The 12,500-nt window shown below is 35.6% G+C and overlaps 1 protein-coding gene across 1 annotated transcript in view; it reads left to right on the forward strand.

Annotated features, from left to right (window-relative positions):
• Nucleotides 1–10,575, forward strand: part of LOC135218175 (protein fem-1 homolog C-like) — a 21,665-nt gene extending 11,090 nt beyond the window's left edge. The window contains exons 4-6 of the mRNA XM_064254324.1: nucleotides 9,079–9,297; nucleotides 9,629–9,818; nucleotides 9,978–10,575. Coding sequence (XP_064110394.1) covers nucleotides 9,079–9,297; nucleotides 9,629–9,818; nucleotides 9,978–10,575 — 1,007 coding nt within the window. The remainder of the gene's footprint in view (nucleotides 1–9,078; nucleotides 9,298–9,628; nucleotides 9,819–9,977) is intronic.
• The last annotated feature ends 1,925 nt before the right edge of the window (nucleotides 10,576–12,500 follow it).

Genomic DNA, 12,500 nt, shown 5'->3' on the forward strand with positions numbered 1-12,500 from the left:
CTTAAAATTTAAAGTTAGAAAAAAGAAAATATAACTAATATTTTGTACACTCCTCCAAGAGGGATGCAAATTTTTAACAAGAAAGAAAATTACAAAAAAATTTGCATACAAAAAATTCTGAAGAATTAGGGAAAAATTAGCATAAAAATATTTACAGGCCGGGGAAACCACGAGCCACTAAACTAGATCATTCATAAACAAATTTTGAGTTTTTCTTTTACTCATTAAAGCAGCCTTTCTTTTTGATCGAGGTTTAATAATTTTAACATCCTTTTTTGTGTCAACTAACCTATCAGAGAACTCAGGGTCAACCTTTAAAATCGGAATAAGAGTCGAGGCATGTCTTTTTACAACCTCCTTTGATTTACCCTTCAATACTACGGCTCCAGTTACTTCACCGTTATCATTTTTAATTATTTTGTTTTACCATGGCCAAGGGGTAGTCATTAGGTTAGTATGTACTTCCTTAATAAGAACAATATAATTCACTTGCAAATCAGTGTTAGTGACTGGAATATAACGACCCTTTCTATCAACTGCCTGAGAAATTAATGTTCCTAAAAACTCACCATGATAAATTTCAAATAACTCTGAACGAATTTTTCTTAATTTAGCATACTGACACTGTATAGAAGTGAAAGGATTTACCTGATGCTCATAGTCAGGATCCTAGGATGGTATGTGTGTAAATCAGGCATTAAATTTAAGGAGGTTAATCCATATCCCCTAATAAGATGCTCAGGAGTTATGGGTTCAGGCAGTTCGTCAGAAATATCTCTTAATGATTCCTTAAATGCAATGGGTCTCCTATTAGCTAAATGAATGATATTAGCAACTAGAAATTCAAAATCAAAATATGATAAAACATTATTCTTAATAGATCCAAAAAGAAGTCTCTTGACCAATTTAACACATACCTCAACCAATGACCCTAACGCACTACAACCTTTAAAGTACTGCTGAAAAGATAGTAGTTTTACATTATTGCTTTCAAAATAAATTTGAACTTCTGGATCTTGTAAAAAATCAGTTATTAAATTAAATCCAGCAGTAAATTGAGAACCTAAATCACTTATAGTACATAATTGTGGTTCTCCAAATTGAAAAAAATGCATCTGAAATGCGCGCAAAAAATTCTTTCATAGAAAGATCATGACAAATTTTAAGTTGATAGCTCGTGACCATGTACAAGTAACACAAAGAAGCCATACTTTCTCCTTTTGCTGATTTTTCTTAACATAAAATGGACCAAGGTGATCAATAAAAATATTAGCAAAAGGAGTGTGAGGAGGATTTGACCGGAATTCACGATATTGACTTTGATTTAACTTAATAGTTCTAGCATTGAATCGTTTTGCAATGAACACATTGTTTTAAACATTCTTACGACAGAAAAACGGCATGGAATGTAAAAAACTTTTTCTAAGTTCAGAAGGACTGCATAACAACCAGAATGAGCAAGCTGAACATGAATGTCATTAACTATGATGTTTGTTAAGGCACTATTCTTTGAAAGCAAAATAGGAAATCCTTGATTGGAGTTCACGTGCCATTTTTTAAACTTACTCTTAACTCTAAGGACTCCTTGTTGATCCATAAAAACATTGAACTTTGATACCATGGTTGGAATATCATCTAAGGTTTTACCTCCAACTTGACAATACAGAACATCAGAAAAATGTCTTCTTTGATCATCTCTAATAATTTGACATGTGGCCTCTACCAATAAATTAGGTTTTTTATAATAGGTTTCTTAGCTTTAATTCTCCATAGCTGAAAATAATAAAGAACTCTACGTTGCAAAAGAACCAGTTTTCGGAAACTAGAAAAGTTACATGGATTCAACAAAGAATCAGAAATTTCTAAATTAGCTGACAAACTAGTCAAAGGAGAAACTGAACTAGGTTAGTCAGATTCTGCAACATTATTACTGCTATGCTCAACTAATGGATTTGGAACAACAACTTCGCTAAGATCCTGCTCAATTTCCTCAAGTAAATCAAGATTTGGGCCCACCAAAAAAGCTGCTTATACGATAAACACCTTGTGACACAATCTGCAGGATTATCAATACCTGGAATAAACTTAAATGTAACAGGCTTAATATCGCACAATTTCTGAATAGACTGTAATCTATTGACAACAAAAGTGGATCGTTTTTTGCAATTTGTCTAATTTAGCCACAGCCAAGTGTAACCAATGAATGCAACATAGTGAATCTGTATAAAGACAAGATCAACTATAGCCACAGGTTTAATGCAAGAATGAGACAAATCTCTGTAAATCTCCATCAAAGTTTCAACACCCAAAGTTATGGCATTTAATTCCAAAGAAGGTATAGATTTATTCTTTAATTGCAAATTAACCGTTCGGTTTTTAGCGGTTATCAAACATAATTTGCCAGTTTCAATACATTAATATAAACAACACAACCATAAAGTGAGTGACTGGCATCGGTAAATGCAATTAATTTGTATTTACATTTTCTAGATCCAACAAATCTAGGGATCTGAATAGTTGGTGCAGAATTTGCCTGCTTGCAAATTTTTCTCCACTCATGTTGCAAATCTGTTGACAAACTAGTATCCCAGCCTAATGACCTATCGCATTGAAGTTTATGCATAAAAAGACGGCTGCGATTCAAAATTGGCATATTAAAGTTAAATACATCAAACTGAGAAGCCAATGACTTTAAAATGGAACGTTTAGAGTTTGCTTCAACATTTAAATGAATAGGATTTGTGTAAATTGTATCCGTTACACGATCCCACTTTAATCCTAAAAGTTTTACTTCTTCACTAGAAATGTTCCCATACTTCTGATCAATTTGACTTTGCAGGTCCACAAGATTAGTATAAAGTTGTTGTATTTCAAATTTGTATGAGAAAAAAATGTGTGGTAATTATCATATGACCACTGGAGTCCATCAATGGAATCAGTAGTAATGGCTCCATTATCCATATATAAAAGCCCATACATAAGATGCTTCAAACCCTGCAACATGGGAGGATCATTCTTTGACATAATTACCAAAATGTAGTAAAGTGAAATCATCAACAGAAAAGGGCTGCATCTGAGTCCAAAACTAAGACGAACATTTCGGTACATATAATAATAAATAAGATCCAAATCGGAGATGCAAAAAAGCAGAAGAAAGTTTCTGATTAAGGGTGGGTCCGGCAAACATTGCTTGATTATGAGATACGCTCAAATTTTTCTCACAATCTTTCTCCCATAAATTACCAAGAAATACAATACGACACTTCGTGGTCTCCCTATCAGGTTTAAATATACCCATATGTGGGTGTTCTTCCAAATATTTCTGAAAATCATCTACCTTAGCTATTATACCATCCCTAACCTGGTCTTTAATTGTTTGATCCATAAGCTGAAGGTGACCATTCTTCTTAAGCTTTGCAAAATTAGAGTGAAGTATCTGCCTTGACAATCTCTGGTTTTTTGATAGGCAATGTGAAACCCTTTTGTTCCATAAAAGAGGAACAACAATCCTGCCGTCTAAATCTTGGGAGATATTATTCAATGAATAATTAATGAGGGTATCATGAACCTCAATGCTTTCCTCATTATAAACCTGATTATCGTAGTAAATGTATTTTCCACATTCTTCTAAAATTTCATTACTAGCTTGCTTAAGTTTGGACCCAATAAGTTTACCTTTATCATCTAAAACACAAAAATTAGATTGCGTGGAAACCGATGAAAAATCTAAATTTTCCAAATCTGTTATCGAGAGGTTCAACTAAACTAGAAATTAAAAATGCATGACTTTCTGCAATATTACTCTATACAAAATTATAGGATGCAGGGGGTGCTAAAGGCAAACTACTCATATCACTGTCTGTGCTAAAGGCAAACTAATCATATCACTGTCTGAAGATGCATAGGTTGGTTGGCAGAGCTGATATATCATTTAACAAACTGTCTAAATTACCAACCAAAAGTACACCTACAGGAGAACAAATATACAAAGCTATTACCAAAACATACATCCCTCCCTGCAATACATCTAGCTGCATCGGATCCTAAAATAAATTCAATGTTTCCAATCTCCCGACTCTCTTTACTTAAGAATGAATCTGCTAAAACATAGCCCTTATCCTCAAAATTTTGTACAATTTTACCAAGGTTAGGCAACTTCAAATATACGTTAATATTAGGAACCACCAAAGCAGGTATTTTAAACAAATGCTCACAGAGTTGGAGAGGAACTTCTACAAGTTTACTTTGATATAACCGAGGCTTATTGAATCCTTTAATAGTTAATTTTACATTCATTTGAAGGACTTTAAACTCATGAGATGCCTGCAACCTTTCGCTTACAAATGAACTTTGTGACCCCCTATCATTTAGAGCACGGTAGCAGGAATTGCTGATGTTAAATGAAAAAGTGGGAAGCACCGAATCAAAACTTAAACTTTGCAAAACTACAACCCCACTACTTGCTTCCACTTTACTTGTACTAGCACTATTTACATTGTCAACAGCTGTATTAGTATGTGAACCGGAAAAAACCACGAGTACACAAAATTGAAAATGCCAGCCGTAACAATGAGAACATTTCTTCCTAAACAAATCGTAAATTTAACAAGAGTTTGCTTTGTGATTTAATCTAGCACATCTCGTACATCCATTCAGTTTACCGATTCTATCAATCTTTGCTTGGAGAGTTTTATATCGTGTACAATGAGAAATAGAATGTCTATCAGCATCCGAACACAAAGGGCAATTATCAAAAATATTACAAGACTTTGTATTGACTGCAACAGCAAAACTAGAGCTATTTGTTTCTTTCCCCCTTTGAGGACTTCTAAACTTATTCACTTTATGTGGTTTATGCTGCATGTAACGCTCATTTGCAGTGAAAAAATTATCCACAATTTCCTTTATGGAAGGCTTATTCTTACCAGTGACATGAACTAAATGAGTTTTAAAAGCACCGCTTAAACCATTCCATACAAAATACTGTATTACCTCATCTACACCTCAAAAAATAAAGACCTACAAACGATTCCTGATCATTTTAGTTTTGGAAATGAATTCAAATGCATCGTCATTATAACCTAACTTAAGCTCAGTCAGCTTCTTGATAGTTTCAAATTTAAGATTCTCAGGAGAAGCAAAGGCAGAACTTAATAAAATTTTCGCATCCTTGTATGTCTGCTTATCTATCTTCGAGAGAGTTTAGAAGTGTCTTAGCATTACCAGAAACCTGCTGTGACAATAACAATTACAAATCCCTATCAGGGTAACTGTATGAAGCAGTAGTAAGCTCAAACTCCCTTATAAACTTTAAAAAAAATCTAATCCCTCAGTGCTAGAATATCTAGGTAATGGCGCTACTGGCTGTTTCAAAAGACTACGTGCCTCATCTACCCTATTGTTACCTGTTGGAATAGGAGTAGTAGATTGACAAACATTTTAACATCACTAAACATTGTTGTATCTTACACATGTAATCCTCACATATCTCAACCCCTGCTTCAAGATCTCCCTCATCAAACTCTTGAGTGTCAACAAATTTAACGAGTCTGAATATCATTATCTAATTTAGAAAGCTCAATCTTGTACTCGTCTAAGCTCATCTCTATTACTGCTTGCTGAGATCTGTTAAGCGTTTCATATGTACTACATTTGTTATGAGCAAATGAGCAAGAGTTACACGGCTCTTTGATGTTTTACGCCGTGCAATCAATAACTTTAAGTCAGACATCATAAATGCTAATAAAAAATGCACTGTCAAAAAATTAATAATCACTATGCCTTAAAAAATGCAAGAAAAATTATAAATGCACTCACACAGTATACTAAGAAATTTACCTAGAAAGGCAAAAAGGTTCTAAATAACCATGCACAAAATGCAACAAAATCAGGTAATTAAATCACCAAAATGCTATGAAAAAATGAAATTAAGAATAATACCAAATATGAAATACCGCAAAACTAAGATATTCAAATAATGCAAAACTTATTTCGAAAAAATGTAAAGACGCAAGGGGAGGGGACCCAACACCAAGACGAAAACAAGAAATAAACGGCTTATATTCGAGTAAGTCCCTGTTCGGGCGCCATACGCAGATTTTCATATACTATCTTATTTTTTGAAGTCTAAAGGAGTAAAAAATATGCAAGGAGATATAAAAGAATAACCTATATTTCGTGATACATCGCTTCAGCACCTCAACAAATAAGCTCCCCAATGTACACTTCGTCTTGGTATTGGAACGAAAACAATAAGGGAGACATCCGTTGCACTTCCAAATTAAGGATGTTATAAAAAGTGCACCCAGAAACGGACCATTCCGCGTCACCTGCACAAGAACGAGAGAAAGGCACTTCAAAAACCGTAAACCAAATTTGTGAGAAACATCCAAAATTATTACACTTAAATTATAAACGTCTCAAGATTTAAAACTTAAACACCAAACACTCAATTATACAAATCTCACCAAGTCAACGACAATTATCACTTAGCCGATCCACGATAATTTAGTTATTAAATATGGCAAAAACTGTAGCCAAAGAAATAGGCCAATCAAACGTTTTAAAAAAATAATATTAGCATGATTTGAAATATTAATTATGGATTACTCGAATGGTTGAGGAATACTAAACACAAACCAATAAATAAGGCCGGGTAACCTTACAATTAGCTAACCTGCATCTTATATCCACCGGCAAGCTGTCCGTATGCGATGTTATGCAATAAAGTCTCCGTCCTGATGTGGGTCCCATGAACGATTTACTCCCGGTAAATCATCTTAAGTGTTGCCAAATAACATAAATAATCCCAACGGCGGCGAAATCCTTCCTGCTCGAAAGGGCCGATATCTTCAAAAAATGCTTGGAGTGTGCACTTCTTTGTAGGACCGAGTCTGGTCTGCCCCGCCACTGCTTGAATTACGTAGCTCTCAAGAAAAAGAAAATCCTTTCAACCTCTCCCGAAGATCCCAGCACTGTTCTGTAAAAAGGCAATTCTTCGGCAGTAACTAGTTAAACTAGCTGGTTCGGGGACCTAAAAGGCATTACAGCTATTGTAAGGTAATAATGGCCTTTAATGAAGTTAACTGAAACCACCTATTTAGAAAAAATAAGAAACTTTATATTGCTCATATTATTTTTGTAGAACAACTTAAAATTTAAAGTTAGAAAAAAGAAAATATAACTAATATTTTGTACAGTAGTACTTTTGTCATGGGAATCATGGCTACTACGAAGAGTAGTGGGGACAGTGAGTCTCCCTGGAAGATCCCTCTCCTGATATTAACCTCTGCTAGTCTTATTCCAGAGCTTGAAAGTATTGTATTCCAGTTACGCATTGTATTTTTGAGGAAGCTGATGGTGTTTTCCTCTGCCCCATATATTTTCAGACATTCTATTAGCCATGTGTGTGGTATCATGTCGAAGGCTTTCTTATAGTCTATTATTATTATTATTATTGTTATTATTATTATTATTGCTGTTGAAAGTGATTGCTGCATCAGCTGCATTAATCATGGATAGAGTCTTCTTTAATTGCTACCTCAGGTGAGTTGGTTTATAAAGGTTCTCTGTATTTTTCTAATTATTGTTTTCTCATTATTGCTTAAACTAGTGAGCAACGCACCGAAGTTGGCATGTCTCAAATAAGTAATAGTCAAAGTAGACTGAATTTTATTAAGAAAATTCCGGTGGGGGTAGTCATATTTTCAAGATTTTTACCTGCAATAAACTCTACGGGATATACCCTGAAACTTGACTACCACCATTGACTTTGCCTTTTACCTATTTGAGACATGCCAACCTTCGGTGCGTTGCTCACCAGTTTAAGTAACAATGAGAAAACAATGATTAGAGAAATAGAGAAGAGCCTTTATAAAATTAACGCAGCTAAGGCAACAATCACTTTTAATAAAATATGTTTAAAAGGAGGTTTACTTCCAGCATATTATTTATTATTTATTATTTATTATTTATTATTTATTATTTATTATTTATTATTTATTATTATTATTATTATTATTATTATTATTATTATTATTATTATTTCAAGAAAGAGAGACAGAGAAAATCGTTAATGACTTTGATGACTATGGTATCATAGTTTATCTGTAAAATTCAAATATATACACCAATTTTGTCTCTGTATTTGATTATGACTTCTATAGGCGCTCTACTAGCCTGTTTAAGTAGCACGGAAAAAGCCGCTTTTCGGAAAGTAGAGAAGAATCTCTACAAGTGTAACGCTGCTGAAGTAGCTATAACTATTAATAAAGTACGCTTGTGAGAGGGTGAGCTTCCTAAGTACACTATTATTATTATTATTATTATTATTATTATTATTATTATTATTATTATTATTATTGCTGTGCTGTTGCTACTTTTATTGGTTATATCATTCTTGTACTGTGCATTTTCAGACGTTTCCATCGGGCGTTAAGTACTGCGTTGAGAGAGTCAAGGAGGGACGGGATTCGATACTGTGCACGGCAGCTCTTCTTGGACACACAAACTGCGTCAGGATCCTCGTTGAATAGGGAGGCGCAGACGTCGAAGAACTGGGCTCAGGTAAGTCATTTGAAATGTACATCGACCGACAGGTTTCCCTGACTTGCTGTATCTAGAGGATGACTGAGAACTCGAATAGTTTTTCTTAAGATTTCTTTGACATTGATAAATAAGAAGTTTATTTGCAGCCTCAGACATTCCATTGAATTGTTGTTCTTTGCAGTTTTTACTGGAGGGCCTCTTCTGTCTGGAGTTAGTCCTTTATGGTGCGCTGCTTTCGAAGAGCATTACTGGGTTGTTGCCTACCTTCTTTCTAAAGGCGCCAATCCAAATGGCGATACGAGTTTCTACATCACTCCATTGCAAGCAGTTTGTGAGCTAGGGTACTTCCATATTGTCAGACTTCTTGTGGAACACGGGGCCTGTGAGTTTTCAATGCATTTGGGTTTTAATGTTGTTTTATATAAGCGCTTGCTAACATCAAGTGTTACATTTTGTTGTAAACTGCTATATAGTTTTTGTCTTTAGGTCGAGAAGTTTCTTGTAATACATTGATCGGTCTATTTCCCCCAGACATCGAGGCTGCTGATAACCGCGCTGTCACTTGTCTGATGCTTGCTTCCTTCGGCGGCCATTTGGAAATCGTGAAGTACCTTTTGGAAGTGGGCGCTGATGTGAACAGCAAAAACATAGAAGGCGAAAGCGCACTCCACGCATGCGCAAAGGAAGGACATCTGGAAGTAATGAAACTGTTGCTGGAACACAACGCTCGGATGGGTGCCGACTATTCTGGTGAGTCTTGCTTGACATTCCTAGATGTTACGTATTCTTATCCAGATCTTGACCGACCTGGATTCCAGCGCTGTCATGTGATATGGTGGTTCTCAAGCAGGAATTTGAAGCTTTGGGTTTTATGCCAGAATTATAATTCCTACACAACTTATGAAAGACTACCATATGCACTTCTCCACGTATTTATTCCCAGGATTAATGTCTCTGCCCTAAAAACTTATTCTTCTAATATAGATTAAATTTCTAATAAATAGAATTAGGTGAGCACTAAGTAAATTAAACTGATTCCTCTATTCCCAGGGTTATTTATTCATTGTCTTCCCTTTACCAGGATTAACGCCTTTGACTGTGGCCAGCTCTCGTGGTCATAGGGACATGGTAGAATATCTGTTAAGTAGAAATGACCTGGTATCTGCAAAAGAGAAAGCTGATGCATTGGAGCTACTTGGAGCTTCCCTTTTCAACAGTACGGAAGATATAGTCGCTACAGTTAATTACTGGAAATCAGCAATCAATCAGAGGTAAGTTTTCCCAGCACCGTTGCTGCTTAATAATGAAAGCTGTATGATACTCTGTATGCACTAATCTACGTATTATTCTCTGGCATTATTGGTTATCTAAAATAATGTGTATATATTTCTTTTAATTCGAGTTACCTAAATGTTGCAATATAATTCCAGGTACGTCAATGGCGAACTCATTCATCCAAAAACCCAGGATAATTCGTCTTGTCCTTCAGATGGGGAGTTCAGTGAAGTCAACACCTTGGAGGAATTAGAAAGTATAGAATCAGACCCTCAAGAAGTTCAATTGCAGGCACTTCTCGTGATGGAAAGGATTTTAGGCCCTGGTCACTTGCAAACATTGAACATTTTTAATAAAATAGGGATTGCTTGTGTAAATCGCTATGCTATTAAACGGTGCATCAAATTATGGACTCACGCCATCGATACACAACGAAATCAATTGAATCCACTGCACCAGAGTAGGCTGTTTCACTTCAGATCATTAGCCGACCTATTTGGATTCCTAACAAACACTGCGAGTGCACGCAACTGGAATGATAATCCCAAGGAACACGCAGAGGAATTTATCAATGTATTTTCAAAGGGAATCGAGGAAATGGAGCTGATTATTTCTGCACTGAACAATTCTGACGATTGTGTAAGGAGCAAACACAAATCTCACGTGGACCAGTTTATCATGATAGTTTTGCATTTTTTGGTGCCGTTTACGAGATTGCAGCCTGACATCCTGACTGCCAGCGGCACACAGTGAAAAAGCAATGTATACACTAGTTAAAGAGGGTCTCAGGAATTCCCTTGGTGGGTTCGACTCCTTTGCAAGTCGCTTGCTCCCCAGAATTTGAGGAAATTGAAGATCCGGATCTGCCTATGTCTGCCACTCCCAGAGCGGAAGTCGTGAACCTTCTGCTAGAGACTGGCTCTGATCCCAGTGCCACAGACAACGAAGGTAACACACCTCTCCACGCAATTGCCAAGAACGAAGAGTGTCCCAAAGGTATAGTAGACGCCCTCCTGTCAAGAGGGGCTCACTTAGATGCTAGGAATGGTCAGGGCCAAACGTTCGCATCCTTGAGAGCTGACCAAGGGCAGCCAGTTTCTCAGTTAGTAAATGTTGTTCGTCACACCTCTTTGCAGTGCCTGGCTGCAGCGTGTATTAAGAGTCAGGGTATTTCTTACAAGGGCATCTTGCATCCTCGACTTGAGCAGTTTGTTGACATGCACTGAGTAGGTGTGCTTTTTGTCCATTGAAATTACCTGATTCCTGTTACATACTGTATATATTGAATTGATGTACTTTATGCCTGTAAGAATATGTATATTTGTTTGTAATTTGTTGTGTATATTCGTAATTAGTATAAGTTTAGTAGATGTATGGTCTATTTATGTTTCCATTATATCATCTGTCATTATTTCATCTACGTATGTTTACATTATATCGTTATGTGAGATTGTGTATATCATTGTGTGATGTTTAAAGATAAACAATATATGTCTGATTTCTTTGAATAGAGGCTCGCTATATAAGCCTTTTGGTTCTCATCAACTTTATTAACACGGGATGAACAAGTAATATGAAAAAATATTTCCCTTCGATAATATACATTTTTTAAGTCACAAGAACCTTACCAAGAGAAAAATCACAGTAGGAACAGTGCTCTTACCCTTGAACAAGTACTATCTAATAAAGATAAATTGTCCGTGTACTGTTATAGCGCTAATTTATTAAATGAAATAAAAATAAGATTTTTCATTTCTTGATTATTACTTGTTAAAGTTCCTTTCAAAACTAACGATCAATTTATGTAAAAGAAAATATCTGACTTATGGTAAGTTAGAGATTAATCAACTGAATGAATCATGTAACAGAATTATGTAACAGAAAATACTTGCCCCGAAGGCAGTCACAGATGTTAATTAATTGATAATTCTGGGGAGCGGAAGATTAAGATTAAATAACTGTGACCTACACACACAAACAAATATATAAGACGACAGGGAGGTGATGCATCTTTCAACTTGATTTCCAGCCTACGCAATGTTAGTTTATTTACTTATTATTAGCACGTTTGCCAGAAAGTCACAGGAAGCGCGTGTTTTTATTACTTATTACAATATAAAACCATGGTCTTCCTATAGGTGATCCACCGAGGTCGGTCAACAATAATAGTCTCCTTATACTGTTGACTTATTTCAGTTCTCGGAGGTGACTCACTGATCGTGGATACTCTCTCTTTCGACCTTGACCTATTGTAATTCCTTTTCTTGTAAAAGGTCGAGTTTTGAGATAACACTTTATATGGAAATGATACTATTCTCTCTCTCTCTCTCTCTCTCTCTCTCTCTCTCTCTCTCTCTCTCTCTCTCTCTCTGTGTGTGTTCCCTTTAAGGAATGAAAAATAATAGTACGTGTAAATTCATTTTGGACTTATTTTTTTTATACCGGTTACATCATTTTCATTAACTGAAAGGCTAATTGGTATTCTTTTTAACAAATATAGATTTTTTTGTAATATTTTTTACACATTGCCAAGGCGCATCGTGCTGCTTGACTGTACATTACAGAGGTCCCACGACGATAAGGAGTGACCCGAACTACTATAATCGCTTCCTCCACACCTTATGCTGGTTTTAATCAATAGTTAATTCAATATTGCCGTGAATTGTAATTCGATAAAT

The sequence above is a fragment of the Macrobrachium nipponense genome, chromosome 9 (genome assembly GCF_015104395.2).
Source record: "Macrobrachium nipponense isolate FS-2020 chromosome 9, ASM1510439v2, whole genome shotgun sequence".
Taxonomy (NCBI): Eukaryota; Metazoa; Arthropoda; class Malacostraca; order Decapoda; family Palaemonidae; genus Macrobrachium; species Macrobrachium nipponense.